Source organism: Ciconia boyciana, chromosome 4, assembly GCF_034638445.1.
Source record: "Ciconia boyciana chromosome 4, ASM3463844v1, whole genome shotgun sequence".
In the NCBI taxonomy this organism is placed as follows: Eukaryota; Metazoa; Chordata; class Aves; order Ciconiiformes; family Ciconiidae; genus Ciconia; species Ciconia boyciana.
Window position 1 is genome coordinate 41435680 of NC_132937.1, and position 26898 is coordinate 41462577.

A 26898-nucleotide genomic window follows, 5' to 3' on the forward strand; every position below is an offset into this window, starting at 1 on the left:
AGGGTAATGTTAATGGGCAGTCCACATAATATTCTTTTAAGCATATTGTTTCGCCTTTTAACTTCCTGTGTCCCTGAGTTCCAGTTTGCTGGCTTGCACTGCACAGGGTGCTCCATCTCACACCATTCTACTGACAACAGATCCATCACACAGATCAGTTGAAGCATGAACCAAGATGAGTGCAGGGAAAAGCTCAGGAAATGCAACTACTTGGGTTTGTATATACTGCAAAGCTCTGAATTCTTAGCACCTGATTTTTATTCACTGTGATTTAAATCAGGATTTGAAAATAAATTGTATGTTTAAAATACCTGAAATAAACACAGTACTTGCCAATGTTGGGGAGGAGCATTTAATTTCCTTGCTCTGATAGAGTCCTGTAATAGATCTGTATCCATCAGTCTTGTGCCGATCGGGTGATTAATTTGGGGTATTCAGTGTGTATGTATTACAGCTGATGGAAGTTTTCTGTCTCACTGAAGACAGCATTTATGCTGAATAACTGCTTTTAAATTCCGTATCACTGTAATTGATCTATTTAGTCTTTGATTGACAGGCTTGAGTGCTTCACTGTGCTGACCTCCATTAACACACCCCCCCACCCCAAAGGTGTTTTAAAAATGAGAAGTTACAACTCATGACGATAGCTTTCACAAACCTGTCAGGGTTGAATGCTGTCGAACAAGAATTGAGCTAGATTTCTTTCCCTAGTTTATTTGACTTTGGCATAGAGAATCCCTTAAGTCTGTTACTCTGGTGAGTATGGCAGTGGGGTGGCTGGGGGCAGAGCTGAACACAAGGAAATGGCTCTGTATAAGGAGCAGTATTCCTCTCATAGGAGTATGTTGGTTGGATTCTCCAAACCAGAATGCTGTGGTGACATGACAAAATGTTCCACTTAACTGCCTTTCCCTCTGAAGGTAGTGGGTTTTGGATTTTCTTTTCCATATGTTAAGTTATTAAAACAAAAGAAAACCACACAAAACTTACAAATGCTGAACAGTCTTCTTTACAGATGTATTTCAAACTCTATTTTAAGCAGTATGTTTCCTCTAGTAAAAAAAGTCTGGTATGAATCTTTTAATCTTACAGAAAGATTATATGCTATATGTAATGTTTATACAGTCTACCAGAATTATTTGGTTTTAAACTTTAAAGAACACAATTTTAAGTTTACCATTTTAAAAAAACCAAAACCTTGTATTTAAAAAAAGTTTTTCTACAATTAAGAATTCTTCTCAAAAAATATGGCTTAGTTGACTGCAGCTGTGATGCAGAACGTGTAACAATAGCTAAGTACATACGGTTTTAGAAGAACGATTGTATCCACATTTTCTTAAGAAATTATTTAGGAATTTCACCTTGACCCTTAAAGATAATGCCATTTGCCATATAGGCTATGGCTGTTGATTTTAAAAGGTGCATGGTAAAATATGGCTGGATGTGTGAGATCAGGAGAAGGTCTAAGTATGTAGAGTGATCTGAGCCGGTGCAATGAAATAAGTCTCTTCAGTGTGTGACTGCTTCACATGAATGCCCAAAACCTTGGAAAAATTCATTACAGCTCTTTACATATCTGTTGGACAACACATCTACCTTCACATTTATACCAGTGGCACTGCAGCCACAAAACTGGTTAATTATTGATTTGAAAAAATGTTGTGAACCTCTGAGGATGCTGCTAAGTGCAGGCAAAAAGGCACTTGAAAAACAAAGCAGGATAGGTTAATACTAGCTATGTAATACAGTATTTTTTTTCACCTCTGGCATTTGTGATAATGAAGTCAAGGTCCAAGCACCACGGTATCTGGAAAATGATCACATTTTTATGAGATGTTTTCTGTTTTCTCTCCCTTTCTGGACTTGCTTACCACATAAAGTAGCGCTTCTGAACTGTAGTAATGCTTTCTCTACTTGCCAAGATAAATGTAAATTCAGTGATAAAAATGGGAAGTAGCTGTTTTATACTTTCTCATTAGTCTACCTGTTTGCTAAATTAGCTCAGAAGGAGAACTTAATCTCTGGGACTAGAGCAAATAGGTGGCATAGTTGTTAGCATGGTTGGCTCACTCCACTACAGATAGCAAGATGTTGGATTAAAAATAGTGTTGCCTGATGTGAATTTCGATGCCTGATGCAGATGGCTACACAATATATTTAACTTTCAGTTAATATCGTGCATCTATTTAGAACCTTTCAGAAATGGGAAGAGATGCTGGGACCATTGCTTTTCCTAAATGTGTTTATATTAAATGAATTATAATAAACCAGAGCAGTGGGAGATTAATTTGAATTTTGCACATTACTTCAGAACTAGTTAGAACAATAGTATTTGTGTATTTATAAACAGTTGGAAGTAGACATAGAAATTTGGCAGATATACATTGTACACCCACAAAATACTTCTTTCCTTTCTGTGATTTCTTCAACTTATTTTCACACTGTACATCCCACAGTGAAAATCGTGGGAAGTCAGTAGAGGAAGGTAATAAACATCAACATCAACCGGTAGAGGGAGCAAGATTTCAATTATTATAATTAAGAGTAATATAAAAATAATTATTAATCAGTACATTTTAAGGACTGAACAGACCAATAAGATCTTCTAGTTTGGCTTCCTATATAAAATAGGCTGTAGAACCTTGTCTACTTTTTTTTTATCCATCCTCTAACTCTTGTTTGAAGTGTGATTATTTTTTTAGGTAGAAAGGCATATAAGATATAAGATTTACAGTGATGGGAAATCCACTGTGTTACAATGGGTAAGGTGAAAGAATTTAAAACTGCTTTTTCATCTGACTCCTGCAGTTTGAACCCCTAACTCTACTATGTGTGAGGGAGGGACAGGATGGAGTTCACTATTCTTACAACCTGTCTCCTTCCAGAAATCTCTTCCTGCTGGGGATACACATACTGAACGGCCAAGGTACTTCTTTAGCCTTGGCTAAATGGAATAAATTAAGCTTTTCAAGCTGCACACTGTAGTTCAGATTTCATGATAATTTTTTTTCTTGAACTCCTCCTGACTTTTCTGCAGCTTTTGGGAAATGCCACAACTGACTGTATTTTAGCCCCTGAATGCTCAGTTGTATCTCCTTACTCCCATAAGAGACTTTCCTGCTTGTAGATCTGAAGGATGTTTATTCTTTTAGCTATACCATCATGTTAAGAGCTCCTATTTAGCTGTTTATCTGTGACAGTACCTAAATTCTTTGCATTGTTCCTGACTTCCAGAATCTTGCTGTGTATTATATCTGTGGGGTTTGTTTATGCTTTAATATGACTTGATGTCTAGCAAGACTAGAATGCATGTTGTTTAAGCAAGGCTGTTTTATCCAATGATAAACTGTCTTGTTCCTGTTGTTATTTACCTCTTTTGTGTTGTTTGCTTCTAGGTTATAATATTTTTTTTTTCCAGATCACTGATAGCAGTATTGAATTGTATTAAAGAACATAACCCTGTATGATCCACTGCAAACATTTAATGTGCAGTTACTTTTTCAAACCTATTGGTGAGTTTTAATGTTTCCTGTATTGTGCATAAATTTTTGTATTGTGCTAGTTAAGTTATTAAAACATTGTCAGGAGATAGGTTGAACGTTTTACAAATGTCTCTGTGTTGTCAACTGAGTTGTTTATTAACCAGACTTGAAATCTCATTTGAAACAAGATCTGTTTGGACAGACTGTTTTATGGGTAAAACTCTGTTTAGTGACACTAAGTATGTTACCATACCTGAATTCATTCCTGATGGCAGCTAGTATCCTGTTTGTCCTTTTAAAGGAGTGCTATGGCATGACAGCTTAGTTTCACTGTTGTAGAACTTCCAGATATTCCAAGACACTTTGGACATAGCAATAATTGAATGAGCAGCTTAGCCAGTTCCTTTGTTGCTCTTTGGATAATAATTATCTGACTAAAAAGGCTCAACTAAACCAAAACAAACTCCTCTCAACTCATCTGCGAGCTCAGTTCTAGTATAACATCCTTTGAAGATATTGATGGAATGACAAATGTTTCTTTGTTGCTAAAAGATGTGATTACATAATATTCCTTTCCCATAAAAATCGAAAAGATACATTAAGGCAACCTTTTTTCTTTTATGGTTTACAAATTTACCCTCCTTATTCAGTATGAGGCTTATGCTATTAGGATTTTACTAGTCTTAGCATCTTTGAGGAACTCTTTATTATCTGTGTGGTTGCTGGTGAACTGCATTCAGTGTACATCTTGCTATAAAATCGATAAGACTTGAGCAGTCTCTAGTGCTTTTGGGCAGTTACTCCAGAACATTTTCATATATGTTTTGAAAAATTCAAATGTGTATTAATGTTATTATCAGTGTGAGGAAGGCTGGTTAGATAACTTTTGCATTGGAATACTGTGTGCAAAATATTAACTTAGTATTGGTATTGCATTTTGGTTTTAAAGATACTGTTCAACTTCCGAAGTGTTTTATGGTGGTACTTAAAATCAGTAATCAGTGTTATACAATTGAAATGTTTCTGGGGAAGAATTTTTATCGCTGTTAATTACTGGAAGTAAATGTTGACATTTTGAAATCTTTTTTTGCTTATGTATAGAATGAGGCTCTTCTAAGGATGCCTTTTATAAGTTTGCTTTTGGAAGTGAAATTTTCTTCAAAGCAAGGGTAGATTAGTCACCTTTTCTGACTTGAGTGATATTTTTATCTTCAAGTGAATATAAAAGGGAAAACTTAATGATCCTTATCACTTGTTATGTTATGCACTACCTTATGTAATGCTTTGTGATAAATAAAACTCATCATTGAAGTTACAGAGTAAAGCATCTCCTAAGCAATGAAGTTGCCTGAGCTGCTCGTTGTTTTGGGAGTGGCTTTATAGCTGAAAACTTAAGCAACAAATGCTGTTAGGGACATGTTTGCAGGTTCTTAACTGTTGTATATTATTTATTTTTGACAACTACAGAATTCAGTGGTTTTAACTGGATACTGAGGGAGAGTTATTTACAGTTGCTGAACATATCAATAACATTTTGTTGCAAGGAAATATATCTAATTTTCAGATATGCATTTATCAGTATGACATAGATCTGTTCCTAATAATTTTGGGCTTACGTATTTTGGAACACTGTATCATCTGCATTGCTCAATTTTTTTTGTCTAGTTCTACATGGCAGAGGTGAGTAAAATGTGCTGGGTTACAAAACCAGACAAAATCCGGCTGTTGAGCCTGGGTTTGCAGAGGATAAGCAGCACTTATCAATACTGATGATGAGAGAGGCTCCAGTTTAAGGGAGAGCCGTTGCCAAAGAAGTGGTCCTGCTGCCCCTGCCTCTCTGACTGACCATTCGTTCTATCTGCTTCCCTTGTACTGGGTCTGGTTCTGGGCTGTCCCTCACTGAGCTGATTCAGATCACTAAATTGAGAGAGAAGTTGGGCCCCTTAATAGGCATGTAGTACCTGCTTAATTAGCTCACAAAACCTCACTCACCCTTGAGATGTTGCTTTGAAATGAGGCATTTCTGTGGCATGGGAAGTCACAAACTGCAGGCACCACTTTGGAAGCTATGTTGTTCATTGACAGGCATTACAAAGTCTTCACCATCACTTACATGTTGTGCTCTTAAGGATAAGGCCTATGTTTCCCTTTATGAAGCATATTAATTCGTATAAGGTTGTTGTGGGATTATGCTGGACTTCTCACAACTCCTCCCTTCATTTCCATGCCTTTGTCAAAGTATCTGTAGTGCCTTAATATGCGTATGTCCACCAAGCACTTAAGAAAAATAATTACTCAAGTCTCCTTGCTTTCGAGCCCATGTTAGAAACAGCCTAACTAGTTAGCAGGACTCTGTGTGCATCTAATTGTGCACAGAAAGCCAAGGTGAAGCTATGTTTGAATCCAGAGGTCATGTAACTCGGGGAGCTATTGCTTGTGAATAGTTTGTGCAGGGTCTAGAGACGGAATTGCAAGGGGTTTGACCATGAAAAGCCAGAGTTCGAGGTGAACTATATTCAGCATTAAATGTAGGGTGACACTCTGATGTGATTATTATACCCTCTGTTGCTGTATAAATGGACAGAATCTCTTACCTAGAATTTCTTTATTCCTTTCTGCTTTTGCAAAAATCCAACTTGTGAGATCGTGAAATGTATATTGCAGTAGCCAGGTCTACATAATGGCTTTTGGAATCATCATCTCTCTGGCTATACATAGAAGGATTAAACTTCCTTTCCATCAGAATTTGTCTACTTGCAAGCAGCAATCATCTTTTTTCAGATGGGTCTTTGCCCACAGTATGATAGACTAGTCTTGCTTCATTTTTTAAAGTTTTTAGGGTATGTTTCAGAATTGGAGGCTTCACATCATTGTTGATAAAGTGGTAGGGATTTTCACAAACAAGTTGGGAGTTGAATTACAGCCTGGCCTTGCAGGAGAAAAGATTGCTAGTTTTTGGCCTTGATGTGAAATGAGTTTTGACCTCCATGATCACCCCATGCATGATGTGCTGGGCTGGGTTACGGAAACTGACATGCTTCTGTTACTCGGAGAGAGAAGGTACTCCTTTAACTACCTCTTAGGAAGGGTGAGGAGAGGCGAGAGCTTGCAGGGCGATGGGGAAACTAAAACTTTTTCTGCATGGTAGGTAGAAGACTTTGTTGTTATTCTTTAGCTGGTGCTGTTCACAACATCAGATAGGTAGAATGCCCTGGTTTCATGATTATGTACAGTTCTTTCTCCAAACATGCCAGTTACAGGCAAAAACTTGTGTTCATAGCAGAGATGATGAGGTAGTGGATTATGTGGAGGAGGAGATATTTCTCAGTACTTATGTAGAGATGTGGGAATTTCCTTCTTAAGAAGCTTCAAGAAAGGAGGGTTGCCAGCCATGCTTGCCTTCACATGATCCTTTAAAACTTCACACTCGGTATGGGCAAGCATGCCTCAAAGTGAAAAGAAATGGTTGAGAGGTATTCTGTACTGGCTACAGTAGATGTGAATACTACTTCTCTGTCCTAATGGAGGGGTATAAAAAGAGCAGGCATGCAGGCTGGCTGGGAAGCGCCCTCCTGCTGAGCCCTCATGAGGGGCCCAGGCGGAGATTGGCCTGAGTACACAGGCAGAGATTGGCCTGAGTACCAGTTTCTGCAGCCATTTCAGCCTTCCTTGGACAAGAAAATCTGACCTGAGACCTAGATGGGGCCGTCTTCCCTTCTTCTCATATGGAACTGTTCTCTTCTAAAATTAAGACATCTTTAGAGAAGTGTTAGATGATCCTTTTGTGTTTGATCAATGTTAAACTGACTTGTTTACAGTGGTGTGTCGGCAAATGGTGTCTGCTGGGGATTTGTACTGAGGCCTTTGGTGGTAACTGCTGTGTGAACGCCTTATTAAATGCCTATCTAAACCCTTTCCCTGAAGGAGATAAAGTTTGTACCTGTGACTTGTATAACTATCCCAAGAAAATGTTGCTCTGCACCCTAAAAATAAACATGTTTTAGTTTGTTAGAGGACACTAGTGCCTTCTTTGCAATGCGTATTTCTGGAGGCTTTTCAAAACGAGGGCCAACATTGCAATGCTGTGTTACGTGCCGAGCTGGTATCCTGAGACCTGTCTCATCCCAAGTGTCATGTGAGCCCTTCCAGCTCCCCTCTGCAGCATTCTGCGCCATGAGTTTTCTTTCACCCAAGCGATAGACTAGTCTGTATTTACATCGGGCTTTTCTTTGTTTCCCATGGTTTTCCTCCTACTAATGCAGACAACCTTCGGTGATTTAACCACAGTGCTACGTAATTTCTCCCAGAGAGTGCAGTGCTGCCAGCTATCACAGTAGTTAGTGTTTTTCTAAGATACAGCTCCTGCAATGTTGAGATGACGCAGGAATCTTGGTTTCAGTAAAATAAGTAAACAGTCTTGGCACACAACTTGTAGCGCTCTTTCCATAACTGTAAATGTGACCGAGTCCCTTAAATGTTGACCCTTAGAGAAACAAAAAGGCAAATGGAAATTTTAAGTATGTTAAACCTCATAATTTTTTGAAGCCACAGTAACTTTTTCTATACCTGACCACCATTGTTTCTGACAGTTCAAGTTTGGCATTACTGAATGACAATGCAGTATCGTAGTAATTTTAGAAACACTTTTATTTGTGTACTGCAGAGATGTGAGGAGAAATGCTGGTTTAGACAGAGCTGTGAAAAAGAAAAAGACAAGAAAGCAAACCAGCTGGGCTGGGAGGCAGCTGGGGAGCGAGAGAAGCAAAGGAAGAAAGTTAGGAGGAGGAAATGACTCAAAGCACCTGAGGGATTAGGTCACTGTTTTGAGTGGAAAAGGTGTTCAAAGCCTTTCTGTACCCTTCTCTTGCCAGGCTATGTTTCAGGGTAGCTTTCTCAAAAGAGATAGCTGGTAATGGTGGCAGGCGTCCCAGCTTTCTATGGCAAACGCCTAGTGTCTGGAGTGAAAAATAGTAATTAAGTACCTGTACTGTCAGTTCTCCCGAGGTAGGCACGAAGTCATAGTAATGACATAAGTGGACTGCACATTTAAATAGAACGTCAGTGGCCTTTGCCTGCCGTTTCCAGCAGAGCAAAGCGTGCCAGCTAAGCGCAGCTGGCGGGCTCTGCAGTGGGCAGTTTAATAGCGGTCTGCTGCCTGGACCTTCTGGGTCTTGCACGCCTGCGTTCCTCCGTGCGAGGCACAGGCCCTGTGCGCCCCGACTCCGAAGCGGGCCAGCCACGGCGGCTGCGCGGCCTGGGCCTGCGGCGCTCGCACCTGGCGCCGCCGGCGGAGGGAGGCGGCAGCGGCCGGTCCGGCGGCGGCGGCCGGGCGCCCGCTTCGCGCACCGCCGGGCGGGAGGGGGAGGCCCGCCTGCCCGCTGCTCTACCAGCCGCCGCCGGGCGGGCAGCGCGGCAGCCGCCGGCGGCGGCGAGCGGAGCAGAGAGGGGCTCTTGCGGCGCGACCCCTGCGCGGGCGCGAATGGTCGCTGCCGGGGCGGGGCGGCGCCGGGCGGGGCGGGGCGGCGCCGTGCGGAGCAGCCGCCCGGGAAAGTTGCTGTCGGTCCCAGTCGCTGTTGCCGCTCTCGCTCCCGCGTCCCCGAGGCTCGCTCGCTCCCTCTCCGCGCTCTCTGCCTGCCGGGGGCTGTCGGGGCGCTGTCCTTTCCTCCTCTTGTATCATGGCGCTGAGTTTTTAGGGCTTCGAACGCAGGGAAATGGATATGTCGGACCCAAATTTTTGGACGGTCCTTTCCAACTTCACGCTGCCCCACCTGAGGAGCGGCACCCGCCTCCGCCGGACGCAGAGGTAAGGCAGGCCGCGGGGGGCGGCGGGCCGGCGCCCTGGGCGCGCAGAGCGGCGGGCTCCCGCCCGCTGCCAGGTGAGCGGCGCCGGCTCGGGCCGCCGGACTTCCTGGTCCCCGGGCGGGCTGCGCAGGCGGCAGCAGAAAGCCCCTGGCAGGGCGTCGGGACGCTCGGCCTCTTGGCTTCCCCGGGTCTTAAACTGCGAGAGCTGCGAGACTCTGCTGCGAGTCCGTTGGGGCTCTTCTAGGTCGGTGTTTTTTTAAACCGAACGCTGCGTATTACTCTCCCTCTTTTTAGAAGACGTTGGCTTGTTTCCTCCTGCCCTTCCACCCTCCCCCTTTTTTTTTTTCTTATAGACACTTTCAGCTTGCTCTCAAATATTTGACCTTTTATCCGGAGCCGATATACTTTATATGGACAACTCGGGATAGCCTGCTTTGTTCGGTGTTCTTAGAGGCCTGTTTGTGTAACTACTTTTTTAGACAGGCTGGCTGACGTTTGTTAATACAGGAATGGCCTTTTTCTTTTTGTAGCACTTTCATTATTGTCAGAAGGGAAAAAAAGGTTTGGAAATAGTAAATGCTAAGTAAAAGTTAAAGGGTTGTGCCATCAGTGGACAGAAGACTGAGAAGCTTTGACACCTTGGTCATTTTTTGTGCCACGGTATCTCTTGCAGTTAAGTACAAGCCTCTATCACAAGGAGTACCAAAAGTTTATAGACTTTTGTAACTTTGTTCACTAGTACCCTGTATGCTATTTTGAGACGTACCAGTTGTGGTGTTAAATTATGATATGCTTCTGTCTGTGAAACTACCTTGAGTACTAGCTTATGTATTATCTTTGGAGAACGTGTGTGAAGTGTTTCTTCTCCTGTTGGCTGAAAAGCTGGCCCAAAGCAAGTGGGATAGAGGCGTAGCAGAGCTGGCCCTTCCTAAGCCTTAAGCATTTACATACTGATATTTTTCAAAAGGAAAAAATGCCTGTCTGTTGAATGGCAGAAAGTTAACATAGGAAAATCAAGTGGCCTGTTTCACATGAATACAGAACTGTTCCTTCAGTGTATATCTATTCTTTATGTGTCTAACTTGGGGTAGCTGTAAGTGCTGAGTTATTTTATAATTAATTATTATCCCTCTCTTGTAAATAATTTTTTTACTCTTACGTAACTGAGTGTCCAAATAGGGCTTATGCATTTTTCTGCTGCAAATGTATCTGTGTTTAAAGAGGGGAACATGCTGGGGATTTTTCCTAGAATAGTATTCACTTTTCTTACTCAAGTAGGTTTGCACCTATGTGAAGACCTAACGATACCTTTTATAAAGTGTATGGCTGCATGGCAGGTCGAGGAGAGAGGCTGGGTGGACTTCACAAGAAGCATGAAATACATGTGTACCACTTGTGGCCTTTTTTTTTTTTTTTTTTTTAAATATTTGGATGCCTTCCTGCCTTTCAAACACATTTAATACTGTACTGGGTTCATTGAAATACTTGAAAGAATTTTTAAAGCAGCATTGAATACTGTCTTAGCATATCACATATATGGCATATCAGTGAATAGTACATGCCATATATGCAGTTATGTTTTATGTATTACAGGGATATTAAATATTTAATGCCCTCTCTGTAGCAAAATCAGTATGTCACAGCATTGTGAAACTAAAAAGTCAGCAGTGGAGTTTCAAGGCTGCTTACTCTTAATGGGCCCAGATACCCTCCTTTTCCAGGCTGGTTCTCTCATCTGGATGGGGAGCTCAGCAGCTGCTGTGTTGCCGTTTCCAGGGGAAGGCTGACTGGCCCACTTCTTCAGCTCTCTTCTTAAAGGTGGACCTGTCCCCTGCACCCCATACTCATAATTCATCTACTAATGTTAATGGTCACTCTCAGAGTGATAAAACTGTCAAAAGAAGTAAAAACAGTATGGACACTGCAGATTCTTCTAGTTCTGCAGCAGAAATGAGCTTGGGTTAATTAAGGTACCAACTGGGTCTGCATGTTCTGAGCTGTATCTCATCTGGACTGTCTTCACAGGCTCACAGTTAGCCATAGACGCAACTGTTACATTAAAAGACTGGAAGGATACCTGCTTACTTGCCACAGGATGCCTTCTCTTTCTAAAAGAGTGCTGCTGGGTAGTGGTAGCCACTCCTGTTCTGTATAGCTTTCCAGGCATTATAGAGGACCAAAGAGTAGGCTGTGAGTAGGCTTGAAGGGAGTCTAGTTCCTGTGATCTGAATCTCCTGGCTGTGCTTAAGTGAAAGTTTTGGGTCCACTGGTTCAAGAGAGTTTTTTTTCTTAATAGTAACACTGCCTATGAAACTGTTGTCCAGCTAATGATGGGCCTTGGTGCTTCATGAAAACTTTACAAGGGACGTTCATTGTTCTTCCTGGTTGTATCCACAGTTGGCTTTGGGACTCCTTGCCAATGCGAGAGCATTAATTTTATGTTTTGGTTGGGATTTTTGCCTCTTAGGTACGTTCCTTTTGCCTGTTCAATTACTTTTACCTATGTGGCCAGGATTCTTGTGGCCTTCTAGGCCCTATCCTTTCTGTGAGCGCTGTCCTACTTTCTCGGCACTTGGGATGATGAGAATTGCCTGCTAGTACTAAGAATTTAGTTTCTTTGTACAGATTTACTTGATGTAGGCATTTATTTCTCTTCGCTGAGGTTCTAAAGTAAAGAATGGAAAGATAGTCTATTTTGCTTCAGGACGCAGTGTTGAGCCTAGCAACTAAGTTATAAAATGGACATAAAACTTATTTTATGGTCTTATTTGCTGACTGAAGTATTTAATTTAGGGTTTTTTTACTTCTGTTTTCCAATAGTAGACTTAGCTGAATTTCAATTGCAGCAGCTCTTTCTGGAAGTGATACCTGAACAAGAAATATCCCAGCTCCATGGACTTTCAAGTCATGGAGTAGGTTTTCAGGACCAGCAGGTAGAAAAATTCTCTTCAGTTATAAATTTGAGGCATTTGGTATTAAAATCACTGAGCTTGTAAATGACATGGATTATACCATGTGTTTTTACAGAAAAGAAACATGTATACTACTACATGTTAACTTCTTTTTCTACGGCTATAGGTGTGTAGACCCTTCATAGTACTAACTTCAGGTTCCTGCCTGACATGGCATGGTCTGGAGTAGAGAACTAGCGAGAGAGAGAGGGTGTCTCTGTGTATGTGTATATATTTGTTTTTATAGATTGATGTGTAGATTTACGTATGGAGAGATGTGCACACATACACACTTTTTTCATATGGAAAAATCACTAAATACTTTCTGCTTCATTCTGTGCTATGTATTTAGTTCTCTTTTGACACTTTCTCTCTTCTGTCTCTGATCTTCTCTGTGTATCTTTTACAAAACCGAGAGCCAGTGATTCTTTTTTCTGTGTGTGTGCTTTTCTCTTCTTTGTGGTAGTTGGACTGAAACAATGTTACTACAATCGGTCTTCCTTTGAGTCAGAATGTTTTGGTTTTTTTCAAAATGCATGGAATTATGAATGCTTGCCCTATTGCTTCTGAGCCAGAGTAGACTCCTGGATGATTTGTGTTGAAACTTCATGTTATTTGTGTACAGTCACTGAAGTGGTATTAAGACTTTCCTGATATAGGATTAAAATATACACCATTCATGAAGTAATAATTCATACATTCTAACAGTTCATAACCATTTCTGAAATGTTAAAAACAAAGGAAAATTACAACTTTTATTGGAAACTCAGAGAACAGAGTTGTCAAACTTTCTTGTATTTTTATTAGTTTTATGGGACAGCATGCTTCCTGGAAAATATTGAGCAGGCTTTTTGAACTTCTCTGAGTTGGTAGTTTGAGTAGATTTTAGCAGTGATTTTAAAGTTATGATGTAAACTTGTGCTATTGGCTCTTTTACAGATCTTGTTTTTTTCCTTTGTCAACATAGTATTGTGTGTAAGTATACTATAAATGGATTGGTTTTTTTAATAGTAGGCATTAAAAGTCGTCCTGTTGGTGACATAAGAAAACTGAGCACACTTATTAACATAAAAGCAGCCACAGAAATGAAGTATAATTGTGTTGGTGCCAGCTGAATCTGTTGGTGCTCCAACTTGAGTTATTTTACTTTTGTTATATAGGAGTAAACATCAATTAAAAGTTAAAAAAGGATTGCTTTTTGCTGTATCTGTGTTATTTTCAATGTATGTTTTGGAGTGTTGTGATTTGAAGAGCTTTACCTCTTCCTTACTTTCAACCCTCTTCATTCACCCTAATTCCTACATGCAAGAGAGGGGGAGCTATTACCCTAATAGATGTTGAATGAGTTTAGAGAGAATATTGTTATCCCAGAAGTGGGGCAATAAGAAATACATCTGTGCAGGCTATCTGTGCTTTCAAAACACATGGTCATTAAATATGTTTCCTTAGAAGTTAATCTGTGGGACTAACGATCCCAGTGCTTTCTGTGCTACACAATTAAGTGTAGCTTGATTGTGTAGCACAATTAATGTATCTTGATAATTGTATTTCCTTTTATTCACAGTAAGGGCTGTGTGTTAGGGGGATAGTCTTACAATCTCACCGTCAAAGTGAATGCGTTGTTTTTATTCTGGTTGGTTTACTTGGCCAATCTTTCTGTTCAAGCAATTAATGTATTTCAAGTTCTGCTTACAATCTGAATGTTGGCAACAATCAGTTTTCTCCAATGAGCCATCATTGTTTCTTAGCTTTAGCCAGACTGGTGAGGATTCATCTGGTCATATTCCTGGTTTTTGTTTAGTTTTTCCTCTGAAAAAATCCTATTTTGTTAGAATTAAGTTGATATCTTTAGGATTTGACTAAAGTATCTTACTGTAGAAAACATGAGGAAAGCTGAAGTAAGAGCAAAATAAAAAAGAAGCTTAGGAAAGTGCTGGAACATGCTGAAAGAAGCTGTAATTCAACACCCCCCCCCCCCCCCCCCCGTTGTGGTTAATGTCTGCTGTTACACAGTAGGAGACAGTCTTTGTCTTTCTTACCCAGGGAATCAAAAGGACAGTAGTCCAGACATCCCTTCATGAGCTGTTGGGACACATCACATGATGTGGACACATTACACAGAGATTCAGTCCTCCCGCTCCATTTGAATTTGGCTTACATGTGCTGTCGATGTTGTACAGAGCCACTACAGTTCTTGCTGCATTAGAAGTTGACTGATCCTTCTCAAATGTAATTTTTAAGCACACAGGAGCTCACTCATGCAGTGGTTAATAGTTGCTTCTTCTGCTGCACCTTCTGTCAGAGTGCTTCAAACTTCTGGTAGCAGTAAGCTATGTACCTACTTGTGTGGCTGCACGTACTAATTGATGGGCTTGCCTCTGGTAGTTCTTTGTCAAAGCTGAAAATGGTGGTCAGGTAAGTGGATTTCAGGGCAGGTTCCCTGTGAATTTGTTGCACATGTCAGTGTGCATGGCTTACAAAGTAGGAAACGTGGGTGGTAATGATTTGGTTAGTTAGGAGACATGAAATCATTCAGTATTTTGAGCCACTGTGTTTAGAATATGAAGATAGTGCTAACTGATTTAGATTGAACATTTTTAATGAAGCTTATTAAATGTGTCACACTAATTTAGTAATGGTGTAAAGCTGTTTAATGTTGCATGCAGTTCTTCTGTGTATATCACCACATCATCTGTAGACCTGGATCAGGATGTCATGTTACATGTCATTAGAAAAAGGTTAAGCAGGAGGTAGATTTGTTGGAAGGAACACTTCCAGGCACCAGGACGGATGCAAATGTGCAGTACTGTATTTCCCAAACTGAGGAGAAACAGAAAGTTCACTTATCTTTGATTCAGCCTTATTCAACAGGTGTGTCACATTCAGTGATGGCTCCTGGATTTTCTTTTGGGAACCATTCAGAGGATTTTTGCTTCTGAACCTTCACAAGTTCACTAACTGCAGTAATTGTGAAATTTTAAAGCCCCCCACAAGAATATATAGTAGTAATACGTAGAATTGTGTCTAGGCATAATATGGAAGTGTCATATATTGGACTCTGAATTTAATCTGATGTGAGGGTCTACTGCATAACACTGTGCACAGTTACTTGACTTAATTTTTTGTGTGAATTAAATATGCACCGGTAGAGACATTTAAGGAGATCACTCACACTTAATATACTTGGCATTTTCCTATCCATTTCTGAGACCAAATAGTTTTCAGCACTAATGTTTCAGTCCCTTTTTTTTTGTTCTAGCACTGTATATTCTATATACTATTGATACATACTGGTATTAGTTAGATCTACTTCAGTAGACCTTCCACCTGAATAAAAATCTCATGGTAGGTCAGTTCTGTGGTTTTATTTAAAATGCTCAAACCAAATCGAATAGTAGTGGACTAGAAAACTCCTTTTGGCATGGTTCCCAGTTAATATAAATATGTCTCAGAAGTATTGTAAACCGGAACAATTCCCAGATTGATCTACCCAACAGAGAGACTTCAGAACTACAAACTACGTGTCACTGGTATTCCTGCCACTGACAGATGAGTACAAAAATATTGAGGTCATGCCAGAATAAATATATCAGCTTTTTCTCCCTTTCTTTCAATGGTCTTCCCTAAATAATTGTTTAGGGATAAGGAAAACCGTCATGCTCTATTGTTCTTGAAAGATTATTATTGTAAGTAGAATCTGCTATTCCCATGAAATACTGGCATGTTCAGTTCAGTGATTAGAAAGTAAAAACTGCTGCAATTTCCTTATCCCACCCGTTCTTTTTTGTGCATATGCGGTAATTATGTAGATGTTCTAGCATGTAATAGCCTGCTTTTGATCTGTATCATTTGGCTTTAACCTGGGTTTAAAATAATAGGTTAAAGAAAAATTGTTAAAAGGTTACCTCCTAGTGGATTTTTTTTTCCCCCCTCATAAAAATGTTGAAGATTATGTCAAATGAGGCACTGCTTACTGGTAGGAAAATGGCTATTTATACATGATCAAAGTGTCTGTCTTTTCTAACTAGACTGGTTTAAAACATAGTTATTAACATCCAAATTACGGGGAAATGAAGGATACATATATTCAGTTTTAGGAACAAAAATTAGTTTATGTAAGCGCTTACATGTAAGCATTTAAAAAATCTGTGTTAGTGGTGGGTAGACTAGTCCTGTGTAAAGTCAAGGGTGTTGATTATTGAAGAAATACCATTCCTAATGCTGCTTAATTTGCTGGAACAAATAATAATGCGAAGTGTTACGTGTTGAAATATTTCTTTTAATAAAAATGTATATACCCTCAGTCCTCTTAGTGCTTGATTATAGTATTGTATTGCAGAGTTTAAAAAACATTATTTCTCTCAAGGCAATAAGGTGGTTGTAAAACAAACTCTTTCTTTTGTGCATGTCAGTAAGGAAATACATCAGTCTGAACATTTTTTATGTGTCTGACAAAATTCCTATTTTTTGTTTTCAGGGGACTTGCGTAAATGTAAACTTACCTGTTGCAAGGTTGGAGAGGAAGTGTTATCACTACCTCTTTTGTTTATTTTCATATGTATCAACATATATGTATACCCCCGTACAGGCTGTAAATAAATATGCATAAAGGTGCACAGACATTTGTATACATAAATACTCAAGCAGTAGCTGTAAAATAATACCTGCTGAGAAGCTGAATGAGATTGAATAAAGCACAAGTAAGAAAAATAAGTTTTTCCTATTGTTGAACTGACCTCATAGTATCGAAGGCACATCTAGGCGTAAATAGGATAGACGCTTTTCCATCTACAAGGGTATTTATGCTGTTTATAGTGTGCATTCGTACTATAGCTTTTGAAAATTCCCAAAGTGCAGCCATTTATAATCTTGTTTCTGGGAAATGTGGCTTGTCCACGTTGTTGCAATAATGGAATTATTGCATAATTCCATGCATTTGGAAATAAAGCTGGTTTATTTCTTTGAATTTTTTGAACTTAACTAATTCAAACTAGTATAGCATTTACATTTTGAAATACTATGATATCTGTTTCTTTTTCCCTTAAGAAATAGGGGAAGGATTCACTTTATAGTAAATTTATTTTTTTTTTGGAGGTAATTCTGTGGATATCGATTTCATCTGGAGCTCAACTTGAGAGGACTAACAAGTTAAAACTTACTTTGTTTCAATGCTGGTACTTGTTATCTGTGACTGTTTTAAGTAGCACTCAAGATGTTCATAACTGAAACAGTAGTGGAGGATAGACTTTTCTTTATTTTCCCCAGCTGTTTTCCTGCATACATTTGGGTATACTGCATAGTCAGTCTTCCCTCTCTGGGCTGCTGGGCCCCCATCCTGCATGAGATTTGGCACAGGCTTCTGAACAGAATCCCACTTCTAACGAGAGAGAGATTTGCACATGTGGAGCAACTTGCAGTGCTTTTTTGACCCTTTGCTTTTTTTCATGCATACCTGGGAGAGAGTAGTTTATATAATAGTTATTTGTTTTATTAAAGCTATTCATCAGAGATGGATTTCTGTAAGAAGACTTTACTTTGTTTTTGAAATACATTTAAATATGATGCTTTTATGCATCAGCTTTAAATCCTGAAGTCGTTATAGGGAAGATGGGTACAGCAGTTTGAACTAGCTGAGCTTCCTTTGATAAATCTGAGTATAATGAATCATCTTCTAATTTAAATTCTTCTTATTCTTAAAATTCTCTTTGGGCAACTGGTATTATCACTTCTTGGATGAACTGCTGGAATTTTCTGGAAAGGTATTTCTATGTAAAAATATACAAAAGAAAGGTAGTCCTATGAATAGCATATTTTGTAAGTATGTACTTTAACTCTGAAACCTCCCCTCCGCAAACCCAAACCAAACTCTGACGAGGGGACATGAAACCATAGAAAACGGAGCTTCCTTGGTTCTTCTCTTTGCAGAGTTATTTGTCACAGATAACGTGTCATTTAATTTAACAATATATAGCTTAATGTCAATGAGCTTAGCAATCTACAGTGAAATTCTGCCTTCAGCCATGGATGTTTCCTGTTGATTACAGTCCATGCTGACCCACACAAAGCAAAAATCTTCATCAGAATTTCTAGCTAATAAATACATCTTTACAGATTTAACGTAGTTCAAACATAAACATAATAATCTAGTCCTTGATGAAGTGGAAGTTAGATACTGATGATAAGAATAAATCAGACTTACATTTCTACCATCAGATGCCTTGGTGTTTACCAGAATTTTTTGTCGGGACAGTAGTCATAATGTAAATCAACACACTGCTTTTTTCATTCCCTTGTATGGAAACTGTCAGGAGAACACTTGAACGTTAACTCATTCATCTGACAATGTTTTTCAGTGAGAAGTCATAATTAACTAATATCCTTTGTGATAACTGTTAACCCTCTCAGAGTTAACTAATAAAAAGTAGATTGTGTACATTTGTTTTACAAATTTGCTTTTTCAGTGAGTCTAGGCCTGTCTAGCTTGTTCTTATGCGTGGGTATGTCAAGGGAATTTCCATAAGTGCTGTAATAGTAGAGGCAAAGGCAGTCAGACAAGTCCAATATGCTCTATTCACCTTGTCTATGAACACCCCACGCAAAATGATCATTATGTCAGTTCACTGTGCCATCAAGTCTTACCAGAACATCTTCCTTTTGCTTCCCCCATATAATGGACAAAGAAAATATGTAACACATTTTGTAAGTAAGCTTATGTTTTATTTTTTTTCCTTACCTGAGGCTTGGTGATTTGACTTCTTCCCTGGCCCTTCTGCCAAGTTTTGGTGATTGAACTGTTGTGTTTGGAGGCATCTGCTCCCCATGTGTGACCTATGACTAATGAGAGAACATGAGTTCTGTTGGGAAATACACTTCTATCTAGTTTTTTCCTTCCTGCTTGATTGCATCTCACATGTGCTATTCTGTCTTGCCAAATGTCAAAACATTATCATCTTGCAAGGCTTTGATTTCTATTGGTGGAAAAAATTTCAAAACCCAAAAACGAAACTTCTTCCTGTTTTTTTTTTCAAGTTTGAAAATTAAGTTTCTTCACATTTTTTTCTTGTGTGTCTTCCTCAAATGTTAGACAGCAAACTGCCTTTTTTTTTTCCCATTTCTGTAAAGGAAATGTTTCAAAGGAAATACAAAACATACTAGAATATATGAATATACTCGGTTGTTTTATTAAATACGGAAATTGTTTGTGTAGGTCAGACCTAAGCATTCAGCATTATCTATAAATTAATACCTTTTAACCATCATGTGTTTCCTTCTTCTGATTCATAAATTATATAGCAAGAAGAAACCAGTAGGATCACCTACTCTGACAGCCTACAGGAAACAAGACACAGAGTAATAGTGTTAGAGATTTAGTAATTTGGCCCTCCCAGTCAAGGTAACGTGTTTGTTTAATCATTGACAAGTTTGAGAAAATCTGAAAGGTTTGCTACTGTTCTGGCCAGCTTTCTTTTGATTCTTGTTGTTCCTTAAGTGAGCTGTGTTTTACCACTACTAATTTATTGCTGATGCTATTGTCTCTCCCACTTACCTTAGTAATGGCCTCGGAGACATTGGGCCAGTCTTTTTATAAACATTAAAAGATGTTCTGTACTTTCTTTGGGACTGTGACTGCCTAAATCCAGTCCAAGGGTCAACATATGATATTAATAGAAGGAAACAATCTGAAGAGAGGTCCAAATGACTGTCTGCGTTTTCTGCCTCAGTCGGTATGGAAAAATGGAATTTTCCCTTCAAGTCATACCGAGGGAACAATAATGTGTATTCTGAAAGGCACCTGTCTTAGGAAGCTGGCCTGTGGGCCAACACCACAGTGTGGCTTCTGTCCATGCTGGGAGTGCTTGGCCCAGGTCCCTGTGGGAGTGTTGGGTGTGTGTAAGGACATGGGTGGGGGGAGTTGTGTGCTGCTTTTCTGTCTTGGATGGGCCAGACTGTCTGAAAAGATGGAAGTGTGTGGGAGTTGTATGAAGGAACATGTCCTGCTGAGGTGCCGTTGGAAGACCGTAGGGCAGTGGGAGGCAGAAGTGTCCCATTGGTATTATTCATGTTGAGTCTAAGAAATGATCCGTAGAGCTGCTTCGTAGCTATTTACCTACAGGTAAATAGCTCTACCTCCGTAGAGCTATTTACCTACAGATTTCATCTTGTAGGTAAATAGCTGGATCATTCCAAAACACAGTACAGGTATGAAGTAAAGTGCATGCAGTATGGACAATCAGAAGACCAGGGTCCAGGAGCTAGAACGTCGTATGTGGCAGGAACACCCAGTGCTTACTAGAAATCCAGCACCCCAATGAAATTAGACATTGCTGAACATAGTTTTAGTACAGGGATAGCGTACGCATGTAGAATATTAGAATATCTGCCAAGTTTTAGATTATTTGAAGTTACATTTTAAGCATTCTTTTTTTACACAAAGGTATTGCTATTCTAATAAAATTCTGCATATTAAAAGTGCATGTAACAGAAGATAGAAAATTATGAAACTCAGTGTAATTACCCAATTTTATGGAAAAGCTCATATGAAAAAACATTTTTTAGTTATGGACACTGCTAATGTCAGAGGAGGGATTAGAGTTTGAGAACTGGCTCAGTGTTGTGCGTTATGCAGTGGCCTCTTCGGAGGTACAGTAGCAATGCACATAATGCCGCACGACCAAAAGCAAGGATGGAGACAGTTTTCATTCTAGTTTTTTTACATGTTTACAGATATTTTACCTGAACAGTTTGTGCTGTGAGAAATAATTTCTTTTTCTTCTCTGCAAACTTTGTATTTTTACAAAACCACTTTTCTGATAGATACCAAGATTCCATAAACATAAAACTCATAAACCATGCGTCTATGACTTCACTTATCACTAGACGATAGCCATCCTGAGGGCAAAGGCAGCAAATAGTATCAACACAACTATTCAAGATAAGTGAAGGCAAGTAAGTATAGGACTTCCATTCCAAATACAGTACAAGTCCAAGTAGTTAAAATACAATTCTTTATAATATGATTTAGAAGGAATGTGGTCCTTTATGTTTTTAGGATAAGAAGTGTGCAGTATCAGATTTTTTGTTTTTAGGGCATTTGTTTTTTAATTGTCATTTTATGAGAACAACTCCCATTAATCTACTGACTTCTGCATTTATTAGGCAATGGATTCTTCTAAGTCCTGTCAAAAGTGAGGTCTACTGTTACCTCATAAAAATCTTACAGAACAAGGAAAACTGATGTGGAAGGTACATTTGCTCCTGACTTTGTGATTTGGCTACGACTGTGAGGGGACTGAAGTAGATTTTGCACCAGCTTCACATTTTTTTATTTTTCTTGAATCCTCTGTCAGTGGTGTTCACAAGGCATAAGACATTTTCCAAACACAAGCAAAGACTGCTCTTCTCCTTTCTGCACGTCAGTTCTTCAGGCATACTTCTGTGATGCAAATAGAAACCTTAAATTAGCTAATGGGCTAATGGGCTGGATGAGTAGTGAGGCGATTACTCTTCCTGATGGCCAGAAATTGTAGCACACCCTTTTCTGTCACTTTACTTCATCCACACCCTATTCTAACCTGTCAGATGTGTCTCATCTACGTGTTATGCCTGGGTTTTTGGACTGTGTAAGCTCTTTCCAGTAGAGGCTTCCATTTGTTGTGTTCGTATGATGTCTAGAACATTGAGGACTCGTAGCATACTACTGCGTATATACACTACTGCGTATATAAGGAGTAATAATGCTTCTCCCCACTGGGCTCTCTTGCATGTTGGACTAAGTGGTTTTGCCCTTGAGAGTGGAAAATATGGGGTTTTCGCATATATGAGAGATCTTTCCTCAAAATAGTTTTTCTTTAGAAGTCTTGGAACAAAGCTGACCTACCCCAGTTTTCCAGAGTTTCTGCAAATTTACTCCATTGCAGCCTAAAGGAGGAAGGCTACAGTCTGAAATCATTGTACAGTTTTGAACAACAACCAAAAAAAATCCAGCCATTACTTGGTTTTAGATAAAATCTAGAGTAAGACCATCTAAAATAAATTATCACTTATTCCAAATACTTTTTCAACCAAAAAGCACTGTTGTATCTACCTGAAGTGGCAGAGTTGTCTTTTTTTGGCTGGGAGGAATACCCCATGTCTGTAGTGATATACACAGGAGTACCTACAATCCTCTGTTTTCATATGTCCTTCTAGAAGAAAAAAGATCTGTAGAAAACAAAAGCTGCAGATTATTTTTTCACATACTTGCTGCATTTTAACATTGGAATACAAAATGTGCAACAGTGTTAATGTACTTGGTGAGTTTAGTGGTTACCAAGATTTTCAAGCAAGTGCCTAATGTATAATGTATGATTAATTCCAGTTGATCTGATTTCTTTGAAGTAAGCTGGAAGGCACCTTACTGTAACACTCTAAGACAATAGTTTTGCCTAAAGCTTATTGGATATTTTTTCCTTCACTTCTCCCAGCACACTGAATTTATAAAATGGCAGTATTGAATTATACTGAATACTTTTTCTATTGAAAATGTTGGTATGTATCTTGAGGGTATGATTTAGTTGCTTGAATGTGAAAATCTGACTTCTAATCTGTACTGTGGCCACACACCACCTGTTTGCCTCAACAAAATCAGTGAACTTCCATGCTGCTTTTTGCATACTCAGTGGTGATAACCTTCTGAAGAGGTTATCAGTATAATTTACCTGCTTTTTATACTTGACCTGTGATTTGGTAAGAATTTGATTTGTTAAACTGGATAATTATGTATTGCTAAATTTAATCTCAAAACATCCTAATTGAACTCTATTGTCAGTGATGATAAGCTCTCTTGAATGACAGAATTGTGTCTACAGAGTATGTAACAGACCTATTTTTGTTAGTTTGGGTAGCTTTCAGTAGCTCTATTCCATCGAAAGACATTGGTTTTAAATTAAGCATTGGTAGAGAAAAGCTTAAGGTAACCAGGGGTTTGCTTAACACAAATATGCTATCAAAATGATTAAACATTTTTGTTAATTAGCTTGTTGAGCTCTTGAAGAGCTACCCAGGACTGAAGAAAACACATTCAGTTGATCTGGGTTTCTGAATGTTCAGTAGGTTTTTTCACAAGTGCGTGCTTGACTACCCTTATGCTTACCAAAAGCAGTGGTCTCTAATGATCTCATGTGGTTGGCAGCCCAGATTCATCTGCAAAACAGCACTGTGCCCTGCAGCACCATACTGGGGTGTGTGCTTAGCTCTGACTCAGAGTTCATCATCATTTCCTGCAGCAGCTAGTTAGCCTAATGCTGCATAGCCTGAGATGTGACAAAATCGCAGCACGAGGTGATATGGCTACAGGCATTTGGACTATTAAAGCTGGACTTGCAAAGGATATGATGTGTAGCTTTGTATCACATTGCACCATGATTCCTGTCTCCACCACCGATGAATGATATGTTTCTACTTTTCTACAGTGATCAAGTGTGCTGGGAGGCATTAGTGAATAGGAAGACCAGAATTTGTCCTTTGGAGAGAGTGACTACATTATCTGTTTTAAAGATATGGCTAATATAACATACTGAACAGTCAGAATTTAAAAGCAGAATATTATTTTCTGGAATTATTACCATAACTTCTTTTTAGAGCTCTGAGTGGGCGATGTTTCAGTGGCTCTCTTCTGAGCTGTAATAGCAAACCTATGAGTATCAGTAATGTTCAGTCCAGCTTCAGTCTTACATAAACTTTTGGGAGTTTAGCAGATTTTTTGCAAAATGATAATGTACCTTTCCTATGTTAAATACATGTGAAGCTGCTATTCTTGTGTTTGAGTTTGTTTACTGGGAAAAAAATAATCAATGAAGAAGAATTAAGAGAGCAAGGTATGTTATTTCTCTGAAGAATATGAAGAAATAAAGAATCTGTGTCAATCCGTAAACAGTCTCCACAATCGTGTGAAATCTAATGTAACACTTTGGAAGGCAGAGATGATCTGATTACATTGCTATTTCACCAAATTGTGGGAGGAAGTATGAATTGTTGAATGCCAGTTTACCAATTAGAGTTTTGGGGTTTTTTTATTGGTCACCTTTTAAGAATTCATTGTCATTACTTTCCTGTATCAGCTAAATTTATTCTAGTCACAATGAGCCAAGGGATTATACATCCCCATAAAAACAAGTCAGAGCTCTGTAATCAATTTAAGCTAGGTTGAGAAAATGATCAGTCACTTTTTAATTGGTCACACACCCATATGTACATCAAACTAGTTGTCCAGCCCTTCTAAACTGTGTGCTGCCATTACCTGCACAGACTTTCTCAAGGTTTTGAAAGACTGAAAAATCATTTTATGTTTAGTTATGCATTTATAGAAGGGAGAATATTAAAAAGGATGTGATTATGTTAACATTGATTTATGTGAAGGCTTTATCATTTAATTTACATCTTCAAAGGTAAAATCTGTTTATATGGGTAGTGGTAATTTTTGCAGTTATGATTTGAAGAAAGGATACAATCCCAACGAATGTCTCTACTCTTTCATATTCAAGACATTTGGGGAAGTGGCTTTTGCTGACATTAGTTTGTCTTTCGGATATATGCCTACATTTGGCTTTCAAGCTGAACGTAGCCTGTTTGAGGTCATTTGAAAAGCTGAGCTAGAGCTTATGTTAATAGAAAGCCTAATGTTTGATTAAACCACTGAGCCAAATTAGAGGTTTGGGGCATCTATTTTGCAAAATCCAGGAAATGAAGGATTAATGTTCAAACTCTCAGCATGTTCTTCCTTACTACTGAGAAGGTTAGAAGATCACAGAATGCTATGTGTTGTAGTTCCGCTTGAACCTGTTTCTGTTACCTCAAACGGACAGTATGTGGAAGTCGTGGCAAAGCAAGTTTTCAGTGGAACAGAGTTGTTGTGTGTAAAACTACTGAATTCAACTTAAACTGTAGATTCAACTTCCAGTTCTCTTCATCCACGCTGCTTAAGATGACTGGGAATCTGGAAGACTGCTTTCTGTGGTGGAATCACTGGTGTGAGTCCCAGAATAATAATGATGATGGTGTAACCTCATGGTAGTACAGTTTACAGAAATGTGTGGGCAGTCTTGGTTTTAGCTTGTCCACCTAAGAGTTAATGGCTAGCATTAACTTAGCATGCCTTAGAAAATTTGAGGAATGTAATGTGATGTGGTGGTACTTCAAGACATAGTTGAAGAAAGGGGAAAACTCGCTCATTATGGATTCCATTGTACTGTTTTAATGACAATTTGAGTTTTTCTTGGGTCTAAATCCAATGTAAGTCATAGGCACAAATTCTAATTCAAAACAGTTGTGATCTGTGAAGCAAAAAATGTGAGATTTTTTCTAATTTTTCTTGTAAGTGCATTGCTCATGTCTGAGATAACAGCTGTTGTGTAATTAATAGTTTATAAACAGCGAAGACTTATGTAAAATCGTTTTTTGTAAGAGAGTTCCAACTCTCCTTGTTGACAACTTTGACACAGATTTACTCTTTCCACCATCATGTCTCTGCTGTCCCAAACAGAGCTGCTTCAAGGTGGAATTTTAACTGAAGGTAAAAAGCCAGACAGGTCTGTTCTTGCAGGATTATGAAGTATTTAGATTTTTTTAACTATGTAGTACTAGAATTCTTGCGGGGGTCAATGTGTAAAGGAGAAAGACTGTACACTGAATTGCACTGTTCAACTTCGTCGTGTGCGTCCAAGCCAGTGTTCCTTTTTGTTTGGAATTCATTACTGCTGTATAGATTTTAGCTCTTTCTTTTCTACTGCGAAAGTGTTCATAGATAGAAGTTAATTTTCGTCTGTTTAGGGTTCATGTTAAATCTCTCCATTGCCAAAATAGGGCTTGAAACATGAACTTCCAAGAAAATCTCCAACAAACCCCAAAGCAAAAAGCCCAAATCACCGACAACAAAACCCTACCCTCAAATACTGAAAACTTGGAGTTCTCAAGTGATTGTATGAATCCAGAAGCTAGAACTTGAAGAGTAATTGCACTTACTACATCATACAGTTGTAACAGTTGACAGCACACTCACTTTGGTTTCCTTTCCTTCAGCTTACCTGCAATCCTGCTTGTATTGGAGCAGATATTGTTTAAACAGTTAAGTTTTAATACAGATGTGTGCCATCCTGGGTTGCGTAGTCTGACAGGGAATAATTTCCTGTAGCATCTCAGGTTGTTCTTATTACTGCCAGCAGCACTGCTAGATCTGGCACCTAAAGCTATTGTGGCTGTTGTGTTAGGTAGGTGGACAGTAAGTTAACTGATGTGTTCAAAATTAAAATGTTAACTATAATTATCACTGCTTGCTTTTTTGTCTCTACAGTGGATGTTGCTTTACTAGTCATTTTATGTGATACTTCATTCTTGACACACCAGGGTGAACTAAACAAATCTTCGTTGTGAAATTGTTCCTCTTCACAATATTAGCTCATAGCTATTTGCACACTATAAATCATATCCTTGCACTTGTTTTCTTCCTTTTCCTCCTTATTCTACACTGAGTCAGTGGCATTTGCTTTCATGAATCCTCTGTGACCTACTTCTATTTGTGAGCAATTAGTACATTACTTTGGTAGTAAGATACTCCTTTCCTGGTATGGATATTTTTACAGGGCAAAGTATATGCAAAATTTGTTTTCATAAATGGCTTGTATACGCTG

The 26898-nt window shown here is 39.0% G+C and overlaps 1 protein-coding gene across 5 annotated transcripts in view; it reads left to right on the forward strand.

Moving 5' to 3' along the window:
* Nucleotides 1–26898, forward strand: part of MAST4 (microtubule associated serine/threonine kinase family member 4) — a 306287-nt gene that overhangs the window by 185014 nt on the left and 94375 nt on the right. For 2 of the 5 annotated variants that reach the window (XM_072858739.1, XM_072858740.1), the window contains exon 1: nt 9006–9285. The exons of 2 other annotated variants lie outside the window; for them this stretch is intronic. In XM_072858739.1, the coding sequence (XP_072714840.1) occupies nt 9194–9285 (92 nt within the window). In that variant the 5' untranslated portion in view covers nt 9006–9193. Of the gene's footprint in view, nt 1–9005; nt 9286–9478; nt 9529–26898 lie in introns of those variants that run through there. One more of the 5 variants, XM_072858741.1, reaches the window with a different exon arrangement.